Genomic DNA, 27660 nt, shown 5'->3' with positions numbered 1-27660 from the left:
CCCCAAGATCTCTCAGAGTCTTACAATTAATATTATATTCTGTATTCAAATTTAACCTATTGAAATGAACCACTTTACACATATCTGGGTTGAAGTCCATCTGCCACTTCTCTGCCCAGTTCTACATCCTATTGATGTCGCACTATAACCTCTGACTATCCATAAGACTCCCAGCTTTTGTGTCATTAACTCAAAAACCCACTTCTACTTCCTCATCCAGGTCATTTATAACAAACACAAAGAGGAGGGGTTCCAGAACAGATCCCTGCAGAACTGGTCATTGACCTTCCTGCAGAATACGACCCGTCTACAACCAGCCTTTGCCTTCTGTGGGCAAGCCAGTTCTGGATTCACAAAGCAAGGTCCCCTTGGATCCCATGCCTGCTTACTTTCTGAACAAGCCTAGCATGGGGAACCTTATCAAATGCCCTACTGAAATCCATATACACTACATCCACTGCTCTACCTTCATCAATGTGTTTTGTTACATCCCCAAAGAATTCAATCAGGCTTGTAAGGCAGGACCTGCCCTTGACAAAGCCATGCTGACTACCCCTGATCAGATTATGTCTGTCTAAATGCTCCTGCCGCTCAGGATCTTCTCCAACAACTTGCCCACCACTGAAGTCAGTCATTGGTCTATAATTTCCTGGGTTATCTCTACTCCCTTTCTTTAACAAAGAAACATTTGCAAACCTCCAAGCCTCTGGTACTTCTCCCATCCCTATTGATGGTGCAGATTATCACCAGAGGCTCAGCAATTTCCTCCCTCACTTCCAACAGTATCTGGACCCATCTACTTACCTAACTTAATGCTTTTCAAAAGCCTCAGCACAGCCTCTTTCTTAATGTTTATATGTTCAAATGTTTCAGTTCACTGTAAGTCATCCCCACAATTGCCAATTTTTTCCCCCTGGTGAATACTGAAGCAAAGTATTCATTAAGTACCTCCGCCTACCTCCTCCAATTCCATGCACATGCACATGCACATGATATCACTCCTGTTCAGTCCTATTCTCACAAAGCACATTCTCTTGCTCTTCACACACTTGTAGAATACCTTGAGAGTTTCCTTAATCCTGCTCTCCGAGGCCTTCTCATGGCCCCTTCTGGCTTCTCCAAATTTAATTCTTAAGCTCCTTCCTGGCAATCTTGTAATTTTCTTGAGCTCTAACAGTATCTAGCTTCTCAAACCTTTTGTAAGCTTTTATTTTCTTCCTAATTAGACCTTCTACATCCTTTGTACACCATGGCTCTTTTACCATACCATCCTCTCCGTTTCAATGGAACATACCTATGTAGAACACCATGCAAATGTTCCCCGAATATTTGCCACATTTCTACTGTGCATTTCCCCTAGAACATCTGCTCCTAAGTTTCTGCCTAATAGCATCATATTTTCCTAGATTGTCTGCTCCTATCCCTCTCCAGCACTATGGTAAAGGAGATAAGAGTTGTGATCACTTCCTGCAAAATGTTCTCCCACCGAGAGATCTGACATCTGACCAGGTTCATTTCCTAATACCAGACCAAGTACAGTCTCTCCTCTAGTTGGCTTTTCTATACATTGCGTCAGGAAACCTTCCTAAACACACCTAACAAACTCCACTGCATCTAAATCCTTTGCTCAAGCAGATATTAGGAAAGTTAAAATCTCCCATCACAACAACCCTGTTATTATTACACCATTCCAAAATCTGCTTCCCTATAGGTTCCTCAAAATGTCTGTTCCTATTGGGTGGTCTATAAAATCACCCAGTAGAGTTGTTGCCCCCTTCCTGTTTCTATTACCCACACTGACTCAGCAGACAATCCCTCCAATACTTCATTTTCTACAGCTGTGACACTATCCCTGATGCGCAGTGCCTCACCGCCACCTCTTTTGCCTCCCTTCCTGCCCTTCTTGAAACATCTAAATCCCGGCACACTCAGCAGTCATTCCTGCCCTGAGACAGTCGTCTCTGTAATGGCCACAACATCATAGTTCAACGTATTGATTCACACTCAAAGATCATCTGCCTCGTTTATGATACTCCTTGCATTAAAACAACACATCTCAATCTCTATCATCTGCCTATCCTTCCTCACAAACTCCCTACAAGCTATCTCTACCTGGTCCAACCCCTCTGCAAATCTAGTTTAAACCCTTCCCAACAGCATTAACAAACCTCCCTCCCAGTTCAGGTGCAACCCGCCCCACTTGTATAGGCCATTGTTTTCCCAGAAAAGATTCCAATTATCCAAGAACTAGAAACTCTGCCCCTGCACCATCTCTTCAGCCACTCATCTGTCTGCGCTAACTTCTTGTTCTGACCCTCCCTAGCTCGTTTCACTGGGGGTAATCCAGAGATCCTGCTCTCTAGCCTCCTTCCTAACTCCTCAAACCTCTACCCGTCTCCTGCCTATGTCACTGGTATCAATATGTACTATGTTCTCCGGCTGCTCACCCTCCCCTTCAAGAATAATTAGCAGCCGCTCAGAGACATCCTGGACCCTAGTACCCGGGAGGCAACACACTATCCTGGTGTCTCTTATGCTGCTGCAGAATCTCTTACCTGTTGCTCTGCCTGACCTCCCTACCCTTCTGAGGCATATTGCTGTGGCTGCTGCTGCCTTGCCCAGATAGATCATCCCCCTCACCAGTATCCAAAGAATACCTGTTACTGAGGGGAATGGCCACAGGGGGATCCTGTACTGCCTTCTTTCTCCAGTTATCTCTCTCAGTGTTCATCCATCTACTCCCTGAATTCTGCACTCCGGGTGCAATCACTTGCTCAAAAATCGTGTCTATCAATTGCTCTCGGATGATCCTTAGTTCATCCAACTCCAGCCCCAGCTCCTTAATGCAGTCTTTAGGAGCTGAGTTGGTTGTACTTCCTGGAGGTGTAGTAATCAGGGAGACGTTCAGGTTCCATGAATTCCCACATCTGCAGAAGCATTCTACTGCCATATCTATCATCCTGCCTGCACTGTACAATGGGCAACCAAGACGCTCCCCAATGACCCAATCTGAACCCCCTTATTCCTATCTCCAAGGTACTGAACTAATTCCCCTTATCGTGTTCTCCCACGTCCCATTCTAATCCCCTTAACCAGTTCCTCAACAACCCGATCCAATTTCCCCAGGATCCTGATCTGATCCCCCCTATCCCGCTCCCTAAGGTGCTGATATGACCCCTTTACCCCATACCCCAATCTGCTCCCCTTAGATTGTTCTAATATCTTCAGGTCCCCCTTAACCTGTACCCTAACATCCTAATCTGGCCCCCCAATCCGTTCCCCAACATCCCTCCGATCCCCTTATCCCATTCCCCAGTGCTCTGATCTGATTCGCCTAACCTGTTCTCCGAGACCTGATCTCTCCTTAATCGGTCCCAAAACTTCCCAACTTAACCCCCCTTAACTTGATCTCGAGTGTCATGATCTGATCCCCCTTAACACATTCCCCAACGTCCTACTCGGAACCCCCTTAACCCATTCTCCAGTATCCTGATCTGATCACTCATTAACTGGTTGCCCAACTTCTTGAACTCATCATCCCTTAATTGGTTCCATAACTTCCCGAACTGATCCCTTCTTAATCCGTTATCCAACTTTCCGTCTGATCCTCCATAACTCGTTCCCCAAGGTGCTCCAATGCGATTCCCTTAACCTGTTCCCAACATCCCACTCCAATCCCCTCTCATTGGCAACCCATATCCCAATTTGATCCCTTACAATTCCTTCTCCAACGCCCCGATCTGATCCCCTTAACCCATTGACTAATGTCCCAATCTGAACCCCCTTATCCCATTTCCCAAGGTCCCAAACGTCTCAATCTGATCCCCCTCAATCCATTCCTCACCGTTCTGATCTGATCCCACTTAACCCATTATTGAACGTCCCAATCTGATCCCCTTTAACCCATTCCCCATCACCCTGATCTGATTCCCCTTAACACATTCCCCAAGGTCCCAATTTGATCCCCTTAACTCATTCCTCAACAGCCTGCTCTGATCCCCTCCTTAACCAGTTATCCAAAGTTCTGACCTGATCACCGATAACTTGATCCTCAACTTCCTGCTCTGATCTCCCTTATCCCGTTCCTCAAGGTCCGAAGTGATCTCCCCTTAACCCATTCCCCACTGACCCAATCTGATACCCTTAACCCGTTCCCCACCGACCCAATCTGATACCCTCAACCCGTTCCCCCACGTACCAATCCAAACACCCTTAAGCAGTACCCAAATGTGATTCCCCTTAACCCATTCCCCAATGTCCTGATCTGTTCCCTGCTGATCCACTCCTCAATGTACCCATCCAATCTCCCCTTATCCCGCTCCCCAAGGTCCTGATCTGATCTCCCCTTAACCCCGTTCCCCAATAGCCTGCTCTGATCCTCCCTTACCCAGTTTTCCAAGGTTCCAATCTGATCCCCAGCTACCCGGTCTGATCTCCCCTCAACCCATTCCCTAACATCTCAATCTGATACCCTTAACCTGTTGCCCAACATACTATCTGAACCCTTTTAATCCGTACCCCAATGTAATCCTCATTAACCCGTTTATCAATGTCCTGATTCAATCTCCCATAAGATGTTCCCCAATGTCCTGATCTGATCCCCCAGACCTGAATCCCAACATCTGGATTTGATCCCCTTTAATCTGTTCCCCAGTGGACTGATCTGATCTCCGTTAACTCGTACCCCAATGTTCCAATCTGATCTCCCATAACATGTTCCCAAGGTCCTGATCTGATCTCCTTAACCTGTTCCCAATATCCAGTCCAGTTCCTCCTTAATCTGGTGCACAACGTTCTAACCTGATCCACCATTACCCGCTCCCCCAAGGTGCCATTATGTTCTCCCCTTAACCCATTCTCCAACGTACCCTATCCAAACCATATTAACCCATACCCCATGTGATCCCCTAACCCATTTCCAATGCCCCGACTCGATCTCCCCTAAACCCATTTCCCAATGTCCCAATCCGATCCCCCTAAATCCCTGACATTCTGCTATGAACCCCTTATGCCACTCCATGTTTTGAATTGATCCTTCCCTAGCACTTCAACCTAATCCCCCTTAATCTGTTCCCTTACAAACCAATCTGATAGCTTCTCCCCATTTCCTCAATGTCACAATCTGATCCATTTAACCCATTCCCCAACATCCTGATCTGATCTCCCCTTGACCTGTTTCCCACCATGACAATCAGATCCCTCTCAACAGTAACCCAACATCTCGATGTGATCCCCCTTAACCCACTCTGCAAAGTCCTGACCTGATTCCCTCCTTAAACCGCTCCCATCATCCAGATCTGATACTCCTTAACCTGTTTACCAACACCTCGTTCTGATCCCCCTTAACCCACTCCATAAGGTCCTGATCTGATCCCCCGTTAATCTGTTCCCCAGTGTCCGGCTCTGATCCCCTTTAACCCGTTCCCCCAATGTCCTGATCTGATCCACTTTAATCCGTCCCCCAACATCCCAGTCTGATCTCTCCTTAACCAATTTCCCAAAGTCCCCATCTGAACCTCTTTAATTGATCACACAATATGCTGATTTGATCTCCCTTAAACTGTCCCCCAAGGACTCGATTTGATCCCGTTAACCCAATCCCCAATGTCCCACTCTGATCCCCCTTTGATCCACTTGCCATCTGCTCCCCCCTTAATCTGTTCCCCAACATCCCGATCCGATCCCACTTAACCCGTTCCCCAACATCCTGATCCAACCCCCCTTGATCTGTTCCCCAACATCCTGATCCGATCCCCCTTTACCCATTCCCTAATATCCTGGTCCAATCCGATCTGATCTCCCTGAACCAGTTCCCCAATGTCCCAATCCAACCTGCTCAACTTAAGAGGGTCACTGCTCTGGCCCTGTCCAGGGAACATCCCCAGGCAACAATCTCCAACTCCACCTAGAGCTCCTGGGTTTCAGCTGCTTCACGATCTTCCCGTTGCCGCACCAAACTATCCGTCCTCGGCCGTCAGGAAAATTCTCACCTGCTGTAGGTTAAGTAACTCTGCCATGAGTGGTCCCAGGCCCAGCTGTGAAAGGAGATGGGCTCGGCATGGGGCTGGCAACTCCATCCCACGACAATCCACTGCTACAGAAGCTTCAAAGACCTCATTCCTGGGAGAGGAAAGCTACACCTGGAGACAATTTGAAAGACTGGCCCGGACTGCAGTCAGAGGTCTATGCCCCAGTAGGTATGATGGCCTTAAGTAATTAAATTCAGGATGTCCCTCACCTCAGAAGGCAAAGTTACAGAGCCAATGTTTTATTAGCAGTCTCGTCAAAAAAGCAAGCAATTCTGTGTTGGATTTTATACACAGGCAGGTTCCCGAAGCAGTAGCTGCGACTCGAAGAGCACCACTCTTCCCCTCTCACTCACACCGGGAGGGAAGGGGAGAGAACAATGGGGCGTGGAGATTCTGAGAGATGGGGACTGGAATCACTGCACACTCGAACCTATGGGTCAGAGTGAGTCGGGGTTTGACAGTCGGAGAGATAAGGCACAGAGACCGTGCTGACCATCAATCCACCCTGAAACCCACATCCCTATTGATGACATCCTCAAGCACACAACCAGGGGGCAACTCACAGCGGCAGGCTAATACACTCACCCACATATCCTTTTTTGAGGCAGTGGAGGGGAGCAGGAACCTTGGCTGATTTTCACTCGCACCCACCACCCCCCACACTTTCTGAGCTGCATCTGGGGAATGAGAACTCATGGTGGAGGGTTGACAGGTCTGAGGTGTCAGATTGGCATGGAACCGAACTTTCATGTGACCTCCCTTGATCACTGCAGGAATGTGAAGGGGGTGGGGGGTAGTCCAGGGAGGGTCCAGTTGGTGAAAGCCTGCCTCATCCTGGGGGGTCAGGAGAATGGAGTAGTGGGAGCTGTCAGACTGTAATCTTGCTGCCCCCTTCACTGCCGTTCAAACATCTCCTTCAGTATCCTCATGCTGTCCATATAACGATGCTGGTTCCTGTGTGAGGACTCTTTCCACCTGTGGGAGGAAGAGAGAGTGCAGGCGGTCAGTAACACCCATGGCAGCTTCAACTTCATACTCACTGGCAGGCATTACGGTGGGAGTTAATGGGAAGGGGTAGGGTCCTATTGGTATTGCAGACAGTGGGAGTAAATGGGAAGAGGAGGGTTTCCATTGGGAGTGTGAACTGTGGGAATGAACGGATGAGATGGTTGGAGCAGATGGGGATTAAGAGAAGGAGAGTGATGAGGATATCTCCCCAGGTCGGAAGGCACACTAAATCTGCCTACCTCTGGCGAATCTTCTTCCAACGTTCCATGTGGTTGTAGAGGAGGGTGGGCACCCCCGGGGCAGAGAAACGGCTCTGTATTAAGGCAAAAGGGGATGGGGTTATAACCTGCCTGGAGAGATAACGCTCAACACCACAGTGGGAAAGTGCAGACCCCGTCCTGTCACCATCGGTGGGGGGGAAATATCACAGACACAGACCCCGTCCCGTCACCTTGTGGGGAATCACAGACACAGACCCCGTCCCGTCACCGTGTGAGGGATCACAGACACAGACCCCGTCCCGTCACCGTGTGAGGGATCACAGACACAGACCCCGTTCCGTCACCGTGTGGGGAATCACAGACACAAACCCCATCCTCTCATCATGTGTGGGAATCATGGACGCAGATCCTGTCCCGTCACCGTGTGGGAAATCACAGACACAGACCCCGTCCCGTCACCGTGTGAGTGAGAGAGAGAGTGAGAGTGAGAGAGTGAGAGAAGGAAGATGGCCAGTGGCCAGATACATTTACCATGTTGATGTCCAGCGGTTTCTCGGTGGAGGGAAGCGGTGAGGGGATGCGGAGGCTCAGGGTGTTCCCGCCAGCACTGGCTGAGCGGGCTGTGGGCAACGGCATTTTGTAGACGTCCTGACCCTTGCCATTCAGCTCAGCTACCTGCGGGTGTACAAGTCACTGGGTCAGTACTCACTCCACACCTGCTTGTGTGATCCCAGCCCCACCCTCTGCTGGACCCTTGTCATTAATCTCCCCACCCCCGATATCAGCCTTGCCCCCGGCATCTCACCCCTCCCTACCTCTGCCCTGGCTCAGTATCACACTTTTCACCACTTCATAACTCCATTTTAACCATGATCCCAATATGACTCCTGAACACTCCCTGACCCTGGCCCCACCCTTGACCCCAGTAACCACTTTTACCCCCCCACCTTAAACATGTTCTCAACTTTAACCTCTCCCCAACCCTATTCTCACTGACCCCAGCATCTCACTTTCAGCCCCTCTGTTAACCTCATCTGCATGGTTGCTTCTTTAACCCCACCCCTGATTTTGCTGGCCTTTCACCCCAGTATTTCATCTTTGACCCCTTCTTTACTATTTTCACCCCCAACTCTAGTACCTCACCTTTACCCAACTCCTGTAACTCACTCTTAACCCCCTCTATCAATCTATTCTTACTCGACCTCAGTAACCTCATCTCCAATCCGATTCATCTTTGACCTCACTCATACCTTACCTTTACCCTCGCCCTCTTCTCACCTTTGACCCTTCCGGAACCTGGTCCTCATCTCTGACCCCTGAACCTCCTTGATATCAGTGGCCCACCCTCAATCCGTCCCTAACCCCATTATCTCACTTTATTCCCTCACTAATGATTTTCACCTTTGACCAGTATCCCTCGAACCTGTTCCTAAACTCATTTTCACCCCAACCTTAATATCAACTTTGACCCTTCCTTGATTTCAGAACCTCAATTTTGACCCCAACCACCCCTTCCTCCACAGAACCCAGCCTGCCTCACACCCTCCACACCCCTTCCGACTCCGGCATCTCTCCCACCTCCTCATCTTCCAGGGTGGGGGGTGGCTGTGGGCTGGGGCTGCGAGCTCCCTCACGGTGGCTGGGGTTATTCCTCATCCATGCCCTGCAGATAGGGTAGAGGGGGGTGTCCTCGGTGAACTGCGCCAGGTCCACGCTGCGGTCGAACAGCTTCATGGTGTAGGCATCTGCGGGGCAGCAAAGGGCATCTTCATCCCGGTCATTCTCTCCAACCCGTCTCCCTCTCTCGCCCACTTCCCTGCCCCATCCTCGTCCCGCCCTCCTCGCCTTCAACACTGTTCTCCATCTCCCTCCCCATCTCCCCTCATTCTGCCCCATCCCCATCTCCTCCACCTGCCATCTCCCCCCAGTCCCTCTGTCTGGATAGGTTATTGCTCACTGGGTCTCTGCAGGGCTCCCTCACAGCCGCCATCGTCCATCTCCTTCCTCCTCTTTCTCCTCTGGTGGGGGAAGCGCGTGGATGATCTGGCGGAGAAAGGGCAGGCAGTGAGGCAGAGAGGGGTGGCAGCACCAGGGAGGGGAGCTGTGCGAAGGGAGCGAGGTTGAAAGGAGTGGGAGAAGGTTGGGGAGGAGGGGGATGGGACAAGAGAGTTGGGGGAAAAGATGGAATGAGGAAGGAGAGGAGGGAAGTAGGAGAAAGGAGAGAGTTGGGTGGGAGGGCAGTTGGGTAGGGAATTGCCACCCTCCCACATTTCCCATTCCCTCTCTTAGACAATTAGACATATTTCGTCTGCTCTGCCATTCCATGATGGCTGACTCACTTACCCTCTCAACCACATCTCCCCCTTCTCCCCATATCCTTTGACATCCTGATTAATCAAGAGCTATCAACATCCACTTTAAATATATCATGTGTGTGTGCGCACACACGCACTCTCACACACACACACACACACAGATACAATACAACCACCTGTGACAATGAATGCTACAGATTCACCACTCTCTGGCTAAAGTAACTTCTGTTCTAAATGGACATTCCTCTATTCTGAGGCTGTGCTCTCCGGTCCATAATCACCCACTATAGGAAACATTATTCCATATCCACTCTAGCTCGGTTTTGCAATATTCGATAGATGTCATTGAGATTTTCCCTCTTATTCTTCTAAACTCTGGCGAGTACAGACCCAGAATCATCAAATGTTCCTCATACATTAAGCCTTTCATTCTCAGAATCATTCTCATGAACTTCTCCAATGCCAGCACATGCGGACTTAGAAAAAGGGACAAAAACTGCTCGCAATACTCCAAATATGGTCTGATAAAATCTTGGTTCCCACCTACGCTTCCCTGACCCTCCTCCTTACCGTTTTCCTGCTGTCGGCGGAGAGCAGTCCCTGCAACAGAACAAAAAGGAAATGGGTCAGTGTGCTTATTCATTCCTGCTGGTAAAGGAAGGGCAGCCTTCAGCTGGGGCAACGCTGGTTGGTTCCAGCCTCCCCCTGCCTCTCCATCCCCTTCTCCCCTGGCTCCTCTCCCTCTTGCTACACCAGCATCTATTCTCTCTCAATCCTTCGGTCCATCTTCTCTCCCCCCCCACAATCCCCTTTTCACTCGACACACCATTCCTCTCTCCCACTCTTGGTACTGGCCATCTCCCCTCTCGGTCCCAAGGCAGGATTTCACAGAACAGAGATGAGGACAGCACAGAAACAGGCCCTTTGGCCCATTATGCCCGTGCTGACCACTACCTAGTCAAGCACTCTGAAGATCATCTACAGAGACACAGGAGACGGCAAACACTGGAATCTGGAGGAGCTCAGCAGGGTCGAGCAGCACCTGTGGGTAGGGGTCATGGGTGGCTGAGGTTTTAGATCCATCACCTGCATCAGGAATATGGAACCCGTGCAAGCAGAGGGGATTAGTTTAGTCTGGCATTGTGGGCTGAAGGGCATGTTCCTATGCTGAACCGCTGCATTCCTGTCTCCTGTGTGTAGCACGTGAAATGAAGCCGAAGTGATAAAACACAGATGAGAAATGGAAAGATGCTGGTTGACTGGTCTCTCACTCTCACTCCAGAGTCACGATTGAACAGGAACAGGCCCTTCAGTCCACAGTGTTGTGCCAATTCAACTGAATTGGTAATCAAACCAGTCCCTTCTGCCTATGGAGTGTCCATTTCCATCCATCTAACAGCCTCTGAAATGCCTCTATCTGTCTGTTTCCATCACATTCCAGGCACCCACCACTTTCTGTATAAGAAAAAACCTGCCACAACTCACATTAACTGCGTATCCTCTGAAATTAGGCATTTCAACCCGGGGGTGGGGGGAAGATACCACATATCTACGCCTCTTAGAAACCTATGGGTCTCCCCCCACCTCCACTGCTCCCAAGAAAACAGTCCAAACACATACTGGTTGGTAGCTCAATAGGTCATTGTAAGTTGTCCTGTGATCGGTCTTGAAGGGCCCATTCCGTGCTGTACTTTGATAAATAAATAAATAAACCCAAATTTGTCCAACCACTTATAACTCATGCCCTCTAGTGCTGGCAGCATCATGGTGAACCTCCGTTTAATGAGATAACCAGAACCAAATGCAATACTCCAGATGCGGCCTAACCAGAGTTTATAAAGCTGCAATGCAACTTGCTGGCTTGTGAACTTAGTGCTTCAACTAATAAAGGCAAGTGTGCCGTATGCCTTCTTTACAAACCTAACAACCTGTGTGGCCACCTTCAGGGAGCTTTGGACTTGGGAGGAGTTATACTTCCATTCCTCTAAAGGTTCTGACAGGGATCTGAGACAAGGCGAGTGAAAGAGAAAGAACATCTGTTGGAGGATGGGTAGAGCAGCAACTGTGGGAGGAAAGGATTTGTTCTCATTCCAGCTCAAAACCCTGCATCAGGACCCTTCATAGCATTGCCGTACAGAGTGGTAGAGTTATAAAAAACGACACTGCACAGAAACAGGCCCTTCGGCCCATCTAGTCCATGACAAACCATTTAAATTGCCTAGTCCCAACAACCTGCTCCTGCACCATACCCCTCCGTACCATCTCCAGCAGATTGTTTTTCTTTCTTGCTCGCCTCGTTCATCCCTCTCAGGGTTCAGCTCTCTGAACCTTTAGAGGAACAGAAGCCTAACCCCCTCCATTCTAAGGGTTTAGCATTGTACAACAACAGAAGCTGAACCCAAACACCCGCTGCAAACTGGATATCGGCGGATGCCGACAGAATGCGTGGCGCACTCACTTGCTCTGTAGGTCCGACAGCGCTGGCTTTGCAGCTTCGTCTTCAGTCTGGTCCCTGGAACAGTCAGAGAGAAAGAGACAGAGACGTTGTGAGTCAAGCAAGGAGCAAGGAACTGACTGTAGCCCCACCGACTGGAAAACTCAATCAGCTGATTATCAGTTCTGCACATCATTTACATCAAAGACACACAATTAGTATAAGTTACAAAATAAAATTCAAGATTCAAGTTCTATTTATTGTCAAAGAATGTAGAAGGTATACAAAACTTAAGATTTGCTCAATAGTTTACACACATGACCCTCACTGGGGACGAATCCCACACACACTGAATGTCAGAGGAAAACAGACAAACAGAGGAGAAAGACAATCTCATCGTGATGTGAGGGAATAGATCAGCTTGTAGAGTGTTATTACAATCTTATGGACTTCAGGAAAGGTCCTCATTGCGGGGTCAGCCGTGAAAAGGGTGAGCAGCTTCGCATTCCTGGGCTTCAGCAGCTCAGAGGATCTATCCTGAGCCCAATGTTGTATTGATGCAGTCACAGCAGGTATATTTCATTAGGAGCTTGAGGAGATCTGGTATGTCACCAAAGACTAATGAGTTTATCCAGATGTTCTGTACCATGGAGAGTATTCCGACTGGTTCTGTAACCACCTGGTATGGAGGCTCCGAGGATCAGAAAAGGGCTGCAGAGGAATGTAAAGGGTACAACCCTCCGCACCATTGAGGCCATCCTCATGAGGCAGTATCCATCACCCTCAGCTCCCAGGACACACCCTTTCCTCACTATCTACATCAGGGAGGAAGCACAGAAGCCTGAAGAGACCCACACTCAACATTTTAGGAACAATTTCTTCCTCTCTACCATCAGATTTCTAAGTGGTGCTAGTACCCATGAACACTACCCCACTATTCCTCTTTTGTGCTGTTTATCTTTCATTATCCTTTTTTTATGCCTTGCGTGTACTGCTGCCACAGAACAACAAATTTGACAATGTATGTCATTAATAATGAAGCTGACTCTGATTGCTGCAGCCAGTTGGAGCCGACCAGTCAGTTCACATTGGCAACATCATCTCCTCCACAAGTCAGCAGTGGTGAGCTTACCCCTGCTCTACACCCATCACTAAGCACAGCTCGAATGCCATGTTAAAGTTTACTGACGACACCACATTGTAGACTGAATCAAGGTTGTTGCTGAATCAGCATATAGGAGGGACACTGAAAATCTGTCCCACAACCTCTCACTCAATGTCACCATGACAAAGGAGCTGATTATTGACTTCAGGAGGAGGAAACCAGAGGGCCATGAGCCAGTCCTCATCAGAGGATCAGAAGTGGAGAGGGTCAGCAACTTTAAATCCCTCGGTATTGTTATTATCGGAGGATCTGTGCTGGGCCCAGCATGCAAGTGCAATTATCAAGAGGGCACGGCCCCACCTCTACTTCCTTAGGAGTTTGCGAAGACTTGGCAAGACAACTAAACCTTTGTCAAACTTCTACAGATGTGTAGTGGAGAGCATATTGACTGGTTGCATCACCAACGCCCTCAGATGGAAAATCCTACAAAAAGTAGTGGATACGGAGCAGTGCATCACAGGTAAAGCCCTCCCCACCACTGAGCACATCTACATGAAGCATCTCAGGAAGGCAGCGTCCATTGTCAGGAACCCCCAACACCCAGGTTGTGCTCTCTTCTCACTGTTGCCATTAGGAAAAGGTACAGGTGCCACAGGACTCCTCACACCACCAGGTTCAGGAACAGTTATTATCTCTCAACAACCAGACTGTTGAACCTGGGTAACATCACTCAGCTTCACTTGCTCCATCACTGAAATTATTCCACAGCCTATGGAGTCACTTTCAGGGACTCTTCACCTCATGTTCTCGGTATTTATTACTTAGTTATTTATAATTATTATTTATTTTGTTTTGTATTTGTACACAGTTTGTTGTCTTTTGCACACTGTGGACCACTCAAATTGGTGCTGTCTTTCATTAATTCTATTATGATTATTATTCTATTATGAATTTATTGAATACGCCCGCATGAAAATGAATATCAGAGTTGCATATGATGACGTATATGTACTTTGAATTCTGCTCTTTGCACTCAACAGGTCAACCTGCTTCGATGCAAGATGGTGCCTTTCCTTCACAGTTTGAGGTTGCAAGAGGTCTCATGAATCCACTCACCTCTCCACGTCACTCTTTTCAACCAAGCACTGCAGAACAGCTTCTAGTCGATTGCGAGCGGTGGAGGCTTCTAGATCTGCAAGAGATGGGGGCAAGCAACGAATGAACCGGGGGTTTGCAGAAGACTGGCAAAGATCATTCACTACTGCTGAAGGGGGAGACTCGAGCTTGCCATATTCCAGAGGGGGTTGCAGGGGTACGAGCAGAAACACAAAAGGGTACCAGTTCTGGACTCTGATAAGGGCGGGCAACATTGGGGGAGGGAAGGGCAGGTAAAACAAGACTGGGGAGGAGATCTGGTGCAAGGTGTGGGGACTGTGGGTGCATGGAACCAGAAAGGGGAGGGGGAACATAAATGGGAGATGAGATATTGGAAAACAGACAAGATGGGGGAAGCAGAAGGAGGGAGGGAGGGAGGGAGGGAGGGAGAGGGAGAGAAAGAGATCAGGAATACAGAATGTAAGTTACCTGACCTCAGGGCCAAAATGGGGAGGGGGGGGGTAGGTGAGCCATTAGGTGATCTCGTTAACCCTTTAGGATGGTTTTTGGGGAGAGAGGGCGTAACACAGACGTGGTGGGGGGAGAGTGAATTCAGATGTTTTCCGGGAGAGGTAGGGTTACGAGGCTTGGCGGTGGGGAAGGAGTACCATAAAGGACAGAAGATGGCTATGTGGTGGTAGGGTACACCAGCTTGCTCATGCGAGCACCTCACCTGATTTCTCCGTCTTCACCTTCACCGTTAGCATGGTGGCGCTCTGAGGTCTCATCTACCTGTTCACAGCAGGGGGAGCTCTCAGGCCACACAAGGAACTCGGAGGCCTAACACAGTGGGTGGGGAAGGCACAAAAAGAGGCAAGTCTGAGATTCAACTGACCATCCTGTGAGGGTTCGACTTGGGGCAGTCACGGAATCCCACCGGGGACTCACAACGTGGAAACGGTCAACCAGAATTGTTATAGCACAGACACCGGCCCTTCCACCCAACAAGTTCATGCTGGTCACAAATCTGAACCCAAGGTTAGGTCCTGCTGTACACTGATGATTCCAGTATTTGTCCAGAGAGGTGAATTCTTGGGCAATTTAGGGAAGTAACTGAGTGAAGGATTAGCATAAACAAATGTTTCTTGTCAGTGTGGATTCAATGGACCAGCGAAACCCCACTGGTTTCCTTGGGAATACACACTCCAGTCGCACCAAGCCCATGAGAGGGCTCTCCCACCCCAAACCCCGGTTTGTGTGGATGCTGTGTAATCTGCCTCCCTGTTACAACTCAGTGCCGAGAAACAACAGACAGCACAATGCATATCATTAAAGGAATTATATTTATGAATCTTAACTCAACTAAAGGGTTAGTAAAGAAAAAAACAAAAAAGGCCCATTATAATTAAACAGTCAAATATGCACCAGTTGGAGCTCAATTCACTGATCTTCCGTCGATCTTGGTGCCGGACTCCATTGGATCACGCTCCCCCACCGGGTCATATCCTATGACCGGTTATCTCCAGCTTCATCTCTCGCCGAACAAAAGACCCAGCTCACATTCCAAAGCACCCGTTATCTCTAACCATAACCCAAACACTCCTTCTACAGGAAGACCATTACGTTAACAGTGAAACCTTTCCCAGGGTGGTACATGTTCTTTGTATAATTTCCTTTTTAAAGATGTACTTTAGAAATGACTAAGTGATCTGGTGCTCTTGTGACTTGCTGGGGGATTTGGCAAACTAAACCTTTTGCGCAATTTGTCCTCTTTTGCAAACTGTATATGTGGCAGTCGCATGTGTTTTTAGTGAATTCTATTGTTTCTTTGTTTAGGATACAAGAAAATGAATCTCCAGGTTTTACTGTATATGGTATACATACTTTGATAATAAGTTTGGACTATGAACTTTGTGCGTCTCACACAGGGCAACCCAAAGAGCCCAGTCTTGAACTGACTTGCCATCAAGTCAGTTTGTCTACTTGAAACGCAAGATTCCTGGGAAATAGAACAACTCAGGTAGACAGGGTGGTGAAAGAGGCTGTAGCACACTGACCTTCATCAGTCGGGGCGAAATGTTAGAGCTGTGCAAGACATCGGAGAGACTGCACTAGGAGTACAGTCGGCCCTCCTTATCTGCGGTTTCCGCATGCGTGGATTCAATCAACCGCGGATCAGGAAAACCCGGAAGTTCTTTCTCCCGCATTCGTTGTTTGAGCATGTACAGACTATTCTTTCTTGTCATTATTCTCTAAACAATACAGTATAACAACTATTTACATTGTATTAGGTATTATAAGTAATCTAGAGATTATTTAAAAGTATAAAAGTTCTGTTCCTGAGTCCGTCTTTAAGTCGGATTTGAAGTCGGAACAGGTACATCCGGTATTATTTAGCGTCAGTTAGTAAAACGTTTTTCTTAGTATATAGTATATATTTTTCCTTTCTATGCAAATAAAACTTAAGAAACATACGTATTTCAATAATTAAACCATTGTGTTGCTTAGTAATAATTGTAGCTTTCATCGGGGCAGGGCCTTTCACATGCTCCATTAAAATTGTTCCGATCGTTGACCGACTGCAGCCTAATGCTTTTCCAATGACCCATGGCGTTTCACCTCTTTCTGATCACTTTATTACTTCCACCTTATTTTCAATCATGATTGTTTTCCAGAAATGATCATTTTCGTGAACAGAAATATTGCAGATTCAGAGCTGCGCCAGATCCTAATGTCCACCGCTCTGAGACAGGTTAAATAAAATCCAGGGTTCCACTGGGTCCTAAAGACCACCGCACTGAGCCAGGTTAAATAAGGGACTTGAACATCTGCAATTTTTGGTATCCGCGGGGGTTCCCGGAACCAATCCCCCGCAGATAGGGAGGGCCGACTGTACTGTGCACAGTTCTGGTCATTCACCTATAGGATGGACGTTATTAAGCTGGAGAGGGTGAGGAAAGATTCACAAGGGAGTAGAGGGCTTCAGTCATGAGGGTGGAAAAGCTGGGACTGCTTTCCCGCATCTGGATGGCATAGAGAGGTTTATAAGATTCCATTCATAAGATGGAACATCCCAGACTCTTTCCCAGGGAAGTAGAGTTTGAAGCTAGAGGCCACAGGTTTAAAATCAGAGGAAAAGGTTTAAGATCAATGTTTTCCACCCAGAGGGTGTTGGGTATATGGTACAAGCTGCCAAAGGAAGTGAGAGGAATGTATAGTTACAACATTTAAAAAAACATTTGGACCAGTGCACAAATAGGAAAAGTTTAGAATGATACAGGCCAAATGCGGGCAAATGGGATTGGCACCTCGGTCGGAATGAGTTGGGCCTGTTTCTGTGTTATATACTGTAACTCAAATATGATCACCTCGTTCTAAACGTAAGTAAATAAATTCCTCCATCGGACCATAGCTGAGCATCCAAATCATAGAGAGATACAACACAGAAACAGGGCCCCTTCAGTCCATGCCAACTGCCTACTCCCATCGACCTGCACCAGGACCACAGCTCTCCATACCCCTACCATTTCAAACTTCTCTTAAATGTTGAAATTGAGCTTGCGTGCACCACTTGTGCTGGGAACTCTCAGAACCCTCATGTCCCCCTTAAACTTCTTACCTTTCACCCTTAACCCGTCACGCATTTGTGCTTGTGCACGTGCGAGCGCCCTTAACTCCTGGTGGAGTTAAGGGGCCTCTGGCGGAGTCCATTCCTCTCCAGGTTTTTTTTTACGAGGTCAAGTTGCTAGCAAGCATAGATGGAGAGCGTGCAAGGGAGCCGGCAGGAACTTCTCACCCCGAAGTCCAGCGCTGATGCCACTATGCCACCAGCCGTTGTGTGGTTGTAGTCCCACCTAAACTCAGTGGAAAAAGCCTGCATACCCCTCATAATTTTGTACACCTCTATCAAATCTTCTCTCAATCTTCTACATCCTAAAGAATATAATCCTAACTTATTCAGTCTTTCCTCATGATTCAGGTCCTCCAGACCTGGCAACATGACTGAAAATTTTCTCTGCACTCTGAACCTTGTTAGTATCTTTTCTGTAGGTAGGTGACCAAAACTACACATTGTGAACTGACTCCAATTATATCTGATCTTACTGTCACCAATAATAATAGGAAGGTCAGGGAGTTCACACCACAGTTCTGATACCACACACATTGTGGGAGTTTTTACTGAATTCTCACTTAGAATGATCCAGAGTGTTGAACTGTGGCTAACTGGCCAGTTGTATTTTACTCTCTCTCCTTCTCACATGCAATGCCCTGGTTAAGATTTCTACTGCTATGCTGGGAGGTATTCTTACTTTAGCAGTTTTCTGCAAAAGCAGTGTGTAATTTTAGTGATAGTGTTTTGGCTTTGGCTAAAGATAAGAAGGCATAAGGAGTAATGATGTGTCAACCAATTGCAACTTTCTGCCCAGTGGAAGATTCGAGAGAGATGGGCAGGATCAGACTTTTGAAGGACTGTAGTCTGGTTTACAGTTGTTTGGCAGGTGCTGCTGAATGGGACACAAGGGAACATGCCGCAGAATGCTGGTCGAAGGAGAGACCCCGTTGTAAGAAGTGCTTCATGCAGATAAATGGCGCCAAAAAGGAAGGGCCAATACCCCTGAGAGAACCAGTTTGTTTAAGATGGTCTTCAAGAGAACCATCTTGACACAGACCATCACCAGACACAGTTGTAGCTGTGGCTGGTGTCCTTCATGCAGAATATGGGTTCAGCATGTGAGTAAAGCAATACATCCGACTACTCCAGAAATGAGCTCTAACATTAACATGCACATTGGGCTGGTTTAACTGTAATAGGTCACTATTTTTCTTTTCTTTTTCTGTAACTATTAAAGTTGAAAATTTGGTAATTATATTTCCTTTGTAATTTTATGCTGATGTACAATCTGTTAACATTCTGGTGAACAATAACTTTGCATGCAGCAGTATTTACACAGCATTCACTACAATCAATGTTCCTTAATTGGAACATCCCAACTTGCCCATTTGGTTGAACCCCAAATTACACCAACCCTAAACATATATTGCTTATGAAAAGTGGCCTTCTTACCATTGAGTCATGTGGCTGTTAGCGGAGTTAGCGAACGAGTCAGATTTGTATATGAGCCAGTGAGAGGGTTACACTTAATTAGTGTGGTTATATTCGCTAACTTTCAATCAGTGGGAATTTTATCCAGAACTGACAGGTACAACCCTCCCTGTTAAGAGCGAATTCTGGAGTTATGGAATATAGCTAATATTAATTTCAACAGCAACCAGTCTTTCAAATGTTGATTGTAGATTAAATTTTAAATGCTGATCAGAAGGACTTTCATATTGGAACTGCCAATTAGGGTTGATTACAAGTACGGAAACACCCCATTGACCTGAGATGTCTGCATAAGCATGAATGCAGCTTAGAGACATTAGTGATTAACATCCAATCCAGGGTGTCTGGAGAGTTGGTGTGAAGATCTTGGTCTTTGAAAATTATATGTAACTCAAAGGAAGCATTATGAATGCATTGTAACTGTAGAAATTATTCGCTGTTACCTTTTATATTTAGCATTTGATCTAATGTTGGGTCAGGGAGTTTCTGCTGAGAGTGGCTCCAATGACGGTTGCTTGTTGTGCTGAATGAAAACTTCTATATCACCAGTTTCAGGATTTCTCCGCTGACCGATCACAGTCGCAATATTTGGGGGCTTGATGGGATATATTTGTGACCAATGATCTCCGCAATCTCAGTGGGTGAGCATTTTTAAGATTAGTACCCATGCTTAGATCTGTTCAGGTCAATAACCATGGGATCACAAAGGGACCTTATTGTGTTGAAGAACCCTTTTAGTCTTCAGAATCAACACACACCCACCCCGGAGCACCTGAAGGCAACTCACAGAGTCACGGGGAGAACATACAGACTCCTACGCTACCATACCACATGTAAGAGATCAGACATTTTTGGGTAGCTTGGCAAGACAGGGCCACTAGTTGCGAAGGATGGTTACTGACCGTTCAGGACGCTAGTGGGGTGTGTGTACAGTCAGCCCTCCTTATCCGCAGAGGATTGGTTTTGGGACCCCCCACGGATACCAAAAAAATTGGATGCTCAAGTTGGAGGACATTAGGACCCGGCGGATCTCCGGACCTGATTTAACCTGTCTTGGTGTGGTGGACTCTAGGACCCAGCGGAGCTTGGGGCCCACCGCCTGCAGTGTTTTGGTTCTGGAAAACGATCACAATCGAAAATAACGTGGAAATAATAAAGCAATCGGAAAGATTGCCATTGGTCATTGGAAAAATGTTAGGCTACAGTCGGTCAAGGATTGGAACAATTTTAAAGGATAAAGTGAGATTAATGGAGCATGTGAAGGCCCTGCCCCGATGAAAGCTACAATTATTACTGAGTAACGCAGTGGTTTAATTATTGAAATACATATGTTTCTCAAGTGTTTTATATGCATAGAAAGGTAAAATATATACTATATACTAAGACAAACGTTTGACTGATGCTAAATAATACCGGATGTACTTGTTCTGACTTAGAGAACTTCAGTTTTTTTTGATTCCTGATCTGTGGTAACCAATGCATGTCCTCCTGGATACTTTAAATCATCTCTAGATTACTTATAATACCTAATATAATGTAAATGCTATGTAAATAGTCATTATACTTTATTGTTTAAGGAATAATGATAAGGAAAAAAAGTCTGTACATGCTCAAACAACGAGTGCTGGAGAGAGAACTTCCGGGTTTTCCTGATCCGCGGTTGGTTGAATCCACGCATGCGGAAACCGCGGATAAGGAGGGTCGACTGTATGAAGTTCAGTAAACTTTACAGTAGCAGACTTGTTTGCAAGTGTGTTTTTAGAATGAGTTTTTAACCTTGGTGTAACAGTTTGAAATGCAAAGGAATACAACAGGCATTATTAGTTCAGACACACATACTAGCAGATTGTAGAGTACATACTCTGTGCTTTAAGTCTGTACTATTTAATTTTTATCTGTCATTTATATTTTGCATATCGTGAGAATTAGTGTGGAGATATTTGAGGTAGAGGTTATACCCAGATTTTTCAGTTGGGATGGCATCTATTGAGGTCAGGCAATGACAAACCATGGTGACCCAAACCAGCCCATGACCCTAATTATGACCATCCATATGCCTTCCACTCCCAGGGAGAAGCCGAGCATTTTGTTGGAGCTGCCTTCATTTAGTAATCTGTAGAACACAGAATTCTGTTGCAGGCTTGAGGAAATTCACCAGACGCACCCCAGAGATATACATGTGTTGGTAAAAGCAGCTCCCAAGAAATATCTGGGACTATATGGCCCAGGGAGTGGAGGATAGTACATGGACAACTACTGGGAATACCAGCAATGAAGAGAGAGTTCGCTTCTTTATGGGGGGAACTGAGGCAGCAAGTGGGGGGAGGTGGGCGTAACTGGGGAACGATAATGTCAGTGGTTCAGAGGGCTGATGAGCCTGCCATGGATTATGTGAATGTAAATACTGAGTGTACGAGTATTCAGGGTCAGATAATCCAGGGAGAGATGACCCAGTCTTCCTGAGAATGCTGAAGGAAGCCATGAGCTCAGCCCACCAGGAAGTTTTAGATTTAGGGACAGCAGTGGGCCGGTGAGATAGACAAGAGGAGGGGGAAGAGAGGTCCCAGAGTAGCTGTAGTGGATGGAGCTGCTGTGACGTTAGAGATGACTTGCTTTGTGTGCCAGGGCACCCAGCAAGGAACTGCTGGAATAGACGTGGAAAGGTTAAGGAGGTGATTTGTTACAGCTGTGGTTGAATGGTTGAAGGCAGCGTCCTGAAAAGAGAGAAAGGTGTGAGAATCACTCACCAAAGCAGGCAGAATCCATAGCAGCACCCTGTCTTACCGATTTGACTGCTGACCAGGTTACCGAGCTCGTGGTCAGGCACACGGCTGGTGCTATCCTCTATTGCCAGTGCTGGTTATCCATGATCGTGCACAAAAGGTTTATTAGAGGGCTGACAATTTGAGATGTTAGCGGACGAGGGGTCGACAGCATCAATAACTGACACTGCTCTCGACTGGAGAGGCAATTGACATTACCAGTGCAAGAGGTGAAACAACGAGGACTGATTGAAGTCAGCCTCAGGTATTTGAGACTCAGAATTGCAGCTTTCTGTAGGCTTTTGGAAACAATGAAGATACTATCCTGGACACACCGAGTAAGGCTGTACTCAGGAAATGGAGAAATAACATGGACAAGACAGGGGCGGTGAACATGTGACCCACAGAGAGACAGCAGCCCCAAGCAGAGAGGCGAGACGGCAACGTGCGGGAATCATGTCAGGAGGTCCCAAGGGTCGTGGCCAAGCACAGTCAGGAGCTGTTAGAAGTAGTGCAGCTGCCTGAGAGGGAGCAGTGATTAAAGTAAAGGCTCACTAGAAAGCGGATAGTAAGGAGCAGACAGTAAATGACTGGGCAGACATCAGTGTAAGGAAGGCAGCAGAAGAACTAGAAACAACAGAAATTACACTTGTACAGATAAAAAACTACACATGCCAAGTTAGTAAGATTATATGGAGATGTGAAGGACCACTGTAAACAGGGTAACACATTGAGGTATCGAGCAAAACAGCGGCAACATACTGCTGACTAGAGAGAGCCAAAGGGAGAGAAGATGCTCTCCCACAGCCAGTTGGTAAGGGAGTTGGATGAAAAGACAAGTTTTGCTCCCAGGTGGAGTTCTGAGTGAATGACACCCATGTTGGTGTACAATGCTGGTGAGGCAGCCAGTAGGAACATTAGATGCAGGTTAAACCGTATGACTCATCTTATCGTCCTCACAAATTGAATGAGGGATCGAATGTACCCCGTAACAGTATCATTGCACCCAAGTAATGAACACCAGCAGTCTTCTCCAGTTCTGACCGCACCTAATGCAATAAATGCAAAGGCAGAAGACAGTGAAACGGTGTGACAGCAAGCCGTGAACAGATAACTGTAACTCTGCAATGCAGGCTGGCTCCTGAAGGTAGATGATTAGTCTTAGAGATCAGAATAGAAAGATATTGTGGAAAACTTATGGGAAGGAATCTGAGTTACAGCAGAGACATCAGGTTCCACAACTTCAGTGGCATGGCAGACTGGGAAAGAGAAGAAATTACTGTTACGTCCGTAGCCCCCTCCTTTGTGAGAATCGCCAGATCACTGTTGGGTTGAGTCAAAAGGGGGCCCCAAGACATGAGGGGGAGACGTGCAGGATGTCACGTTTCTCCCCCCCCCCCCCCCATAGCGATGTAAAGCTACGGGACATGGCCATTGTCTCTTGGAGACAGATTTGTGGATTGAGATGCTCTGCTACGTGAATGCCCTCGGGCAAAGTGGGCTGGTTGAGGGAGAGATTGCATCACCCCCAACCTTATTGACATCTATGACCCTGCGAGTCAGAATAAAAGAGGGGCTGTAGGAACAACCCCTCAGACGCACCAGAAGAAACGTTAAGCGACCACATAACAGCAGACGGTCATCGGAAACCAAGCCACATGCATTCAATTCTGTGGCTGGAATTGGTGGCTGAAACCACGGAAAACGGCTTTTTAGCCAACAACGGGGAAACCTGCTCCCCTGACTCAACGGATTGACATCATAAAAGACTTGGGCAAGTTTAAACCACATCACTTTTAAACCCAACAATGCTGCAGCTTGAACGAACTGATAGTGACTTATCTTTCCATCGGACAATACAGTAACCCCTAGACAACAATAGAGTTATTTCTTATCGGTTATTATTATACCCGCGCTTAGATTTAGTATTGACGACGTATGTTTGCATTAATCTTCTTTTTGTGCCCTTTATCAATAAATACTTTTAAAAATAGTACCATCAGACTTCATGGACCTCTCTGTCTTTGCTGGTAAGTGATCCAATTACGGGAATTTCGTAACAAAGTTGGGGTTCTCGTCTCGGGATTTGACACCAAATTGGGAGGCCAGTGAATCGGGATTGTAAGTCCAAAACTTGGATCTGGTTACGCGGGTAGCCAGATGGGAAACCAGCAAAGATGGACGTGGGTGAATTTATAGAAAACCCGACTTTGGAGGCGCTGGAGGTGGCCTCCAAATCTGACTTGATAAAATTGGCGAAGGAGTTAAACCTTGCAGGGGTGAGGTTGTCAATGAAAAAGCAGGAGGTGCGAAGGGCAATAACTCAGTATTATGTTGGGAAGAAGGAGTTTACAGATGAGGTATTGGAAAATATCCCTGAAGAGGCACCCGCTAGTGGGATGGCTGTTAGAGTTGGAGAAATTAAAGTTGGAACATGCAGTTAAGTTAAAGCAGCTGGAGGCAGCCGAGAGAGAGCAAGAGAGGGAGAGGGCCGAGGGAGAGCAAGAGAGGGAGAGGGCCGAGGGAGAGCAAGAGAGGGAGAGGGCCGAGGGAGAGAAAGAGAGGGAGAGGGCCGAGAGAGAGAGAACCGAGAGAGAGAGAGAGCATGAAATGTTAAAACAGCTGGAAGCAGATGAAAAAGAGAAACAGAGGAAACATGACTTGGAGATGGAGAAGTTACGGCAAGAGCCACGAGTTCTGGGGTCAGACCGAGAGGAGCGTTTCAATGTTAGTTGAGAATTGAGGCTAGTACCTCCGTTCGAGGAAACGGACGTCGATAGTTACTTCTTGCTTTTTGAAAAGGTGGCAGTGAATCAGAAGTGGCCCAAAGGTCAGTGGGTGGTGCTGTTACAAAGTGTGTTAAAGGGGAAGGCACAGCGGGCATATACGCCGTTGGCCATGGAGGAGGGAGAGGAGGAGAGTTATGACAAAGTAAAGGTGGCCATTCTCTGGGGTTATGAGCTAGTACCTGAAGCGTATAGACAAAAGTTTAGAAGTTTAAAGAAAGGGTGGAATCAGACGCATACCGAGTTTGCCTATGAGAAGGGTGTGCTCTTGGACTGGTGGTGCACCGCAGAGAGAGTGGGAGAAGATTATGGGCGTCTCAGGGAGTTAATTCTGATTGAGGAACTTAAAGGGTGTGTTTTGGAGGATATCCGGACGTATCTGAATGAGAAGCCGGATAAGTCCATCTCAGAATTTGCTAGGTTCGCAGATGAACATGTCCTAACCCACAAGACAAAGTTTTCCTCGAATAAAAGTACCCAGAGAGACCGTGGGAATGATCGAGAAAGTCCGCCGGCTGAGGCAGAGGTCCCGCCGGGAGCTAGTGGTAAGGTCGAGGGGGAAAGGCCAAACGGCCAGAGATTTCCAGGCTTGACCTGTTTTAATTGTGGAAAAGTGGGGCATATTGCATCGCGGTGCTTTGCTCCGAGGAAAGAAACAGGAAAGGGGAAAGCAGCAGTCCCTATCGGATGTGCCGTGGTAATCAGTAGATCGACAAGAGAGCTCCGGGTAGACAGAGTACGAGAAGGGTTGGAGACTTGTCTGTCACACAGAATCATGTCTGTGAGGGAGGGAGATACTCTGGAGAGACACGAGGGCTGAGCTGTCGTTGATCAGCAGTAAGGTACTAGAATTTGGTCGAAAGACGAGAATGGTAGCTGTAAAGGGGATAAGTAAAGGAACAGAAATGGTGTCCTTACATAAGGTCATTATGGATTGTGAGCTGGTATCTGGACTAGCTGAAATAGGGGTGCGATCAGAATTCCCGAGGAAGGATGCGGACGTCCTTCTCGGTAACGATTTAGCAGGTGGTAAGGTTTGGGCAGCCATGACGATGGCCAGCCGACTGGTGAGTGTTGCGGCCCCGCCCCTAGATTCCAAGATCTACCCCGCATGCGCGGTCACTCGCAGCCTGTCAAGAAAGGCAGCTGAGAACGAGAGCAGTTTAAATCTGGCCAGTTTCGATTTGGCCGAGATGTTTCTACCGACCTTGTACCACAAGGGTTTAGAGGGTGGTAAAACGAAGAGTAGTAAAGTAAAAGAGGGTAAGGAAGCGGAGGTAGATCTCCCCTTAGCGAGGAGAAAGGTCCTAGAGGCCGGAAATAAAGATGAGGAACCGCTAGAGCGGTTAAGAGGTCCAGGTCTGGTTTGGCAGAACTGTTTGAAGAAGTTGAAAATTCTGAAGGAGTTCCCGATAATGAAATGAGGGCAGTCCTAAAGGAAAAGTATGCCATTACCTTGAAGAAGTCTGCTGGGTTGGCAGATGAGTTTGTTTCAGCCCGCGGGGTTGAGTTTACTCCGGAAGGGAGTTGCCCAGAGAGTACCTGGGAGGATCGGGGGAACTTAGAATTTGAAAAGGGTACGGGTATTGAAAGCCTGGAAGAGGCCAATGTCCTGTTTGAGTGTGTCCAAGATGAGGATACACGTGGTACTGAACCTAGTAACGGAGCTCAGAAAAAGTCTGAGGTATTTGACTCAGTGGAACAGGACGGCCGTCCTTGTGGGTCAGATAGACTTGGTTCAGTGGAAAAAGGGTTAACCTTGGTAACAGTGGGAAGTGAGAGTTCCCAGGTGTTTGTGCTCGAAGGTGTGTTCAAAGTTAATGCAGAGTTTAAGAATGGGGAGATAAGAATTATCATTGAAGGAAACGGGAAATCTGTAGTTCCCAAATCGAATGAAGAAATTTTAAGCCCTGCAGATCGCTTACAGATTAAGCCAGAATATGACAGGCCCCCCACGCTATTGTTATTCCAGCGTGTGGTGTAAAAGGGCAGAATTTGAAATTCTGCTTGAGCAAGGAAGTCGAACTGAAACCACATAGTCTAAAGGGGCCTGACGAGAGGGTTAGCCACCTGTGTAAAATTACAGAGGGGGGTGGAAATTCAGAAGATGGGCTAAGTTTGGGACACGGTGTTGATAAAATAATTCCTATGGAACAGGCGGGCGAGGGTTTATCTCGCCACCTTACTCAAATTCCCCGGAAAAGAGGCGACGGTTAAGGGGGACACCATTTTTAAATAGCAAAGCCGGTTGTACGGGATTTCGACAAAGCCTGTGAATAATAAAGACAATCCCCTTGGAAGCCTGCCTGTTCAGTTTGAAAACGACCGAAAGACTAGTATTTACATAAACTTTTGTAGATGCACGTAAGCTAAGAGCACACCTCCTTAGTTTTGTTGCTGAAAAAAATAAAATAGGTGGTTATTAAATTGAAGTCTGATGCTACAAGACGTTAGTACGGTACAAGATGTTAAGATATTAAAGAAAGTGACACTGAAGTCGTTAACTGTTTAGATACTGAATTGAATGTATAACTGTATTACTCTGTAGAAAAAAAACTTTGGTGTTGTGTTGGATTCTAACCCCCTGTAAGACTCGGTATTATTTCGTTTTTTTCTCGATGGTAAAAAACGCGTTGAAGAAAGGGGGTGTTAAGTCCGTAGCCCCCTCCTTTGTGAGAATCGCCAGATCACTGTTGGGTTGAGTCAAAAGGGGGGCCCAAGACATGAGGGGGAGACGTGCAGGATGTCACGTTTCTCCCCCCCCCCCCATAGCGATGTAAAGCTACGGGACATGACCATTG

The 27660-nt window shown here is 47.2% G+C and overlaps 1 protein-coding gene across 1 annotated transcript in view; it reads right to left on the bottom strand.

Annotated features, from left to right (window-relative positions):
* Positions 1-6247: 6247 nt before the first annotated feature.
* The window catches only part of lin37 (lin-37 DREAM MuvB core complex component), a 31726-nt gene continuing 10313 nt past the window's right edge, over positions 6248-27660 (bottom strand). The window contains exons 2-10 of the mRNA XM_059968458.1: positions 14941-15047; positions 14229-14304; positions 12032-12085; positions 10144-10173; positions 9216-9301; positions 8837-9003; positions 7790-7933; positions 7277-7350; positions 6248-7004 (exon numbers count right to left, since the gene is read on the bottom strand). Coding sequence (XP_059824441.1) covers positions 6923-7004; positions 7277-7350; positions 7790-7933; positions 8837-9003; positions 9216-9301; positions 10144-10173; positions 12032-12085; positions 14229-14304; positions 14941-14995 — 768 coding nt within the window. The 5' untranslated portion in view covers positions 14996-15047 and the 3' untranslated portion in view covers positions 6248-6922. The remainder of the gene's footprint in view (positions 7005-7276; positions 7351-7789; positions 7934-8836; positions 9004-9215; positions 9302-10143; positions 10174-12031; positions 12086-14228; positions 14305-14940; positions 15048-27660) is intronic.

This window comes from Hypanus sabinus, chromosome 1, assembly GCF_030144855.1.
Source record: "Hypanus sabinus isolate sHypSab1 chromosome 1, sHypSab1.hap1, whole genome shotgun sequence".
Taxonomy (NCBI): Eukaryota; Metazoa; Chordata; class Chondrichthyes; order Myliobatiformes; family Dasyatidae; genus Hypanus; species Hypanus sabinus.
Note: the sequence above shows the minus strand (reverse complement) of the source record. Positions and strands in the feature narration are given on the sequence as shown.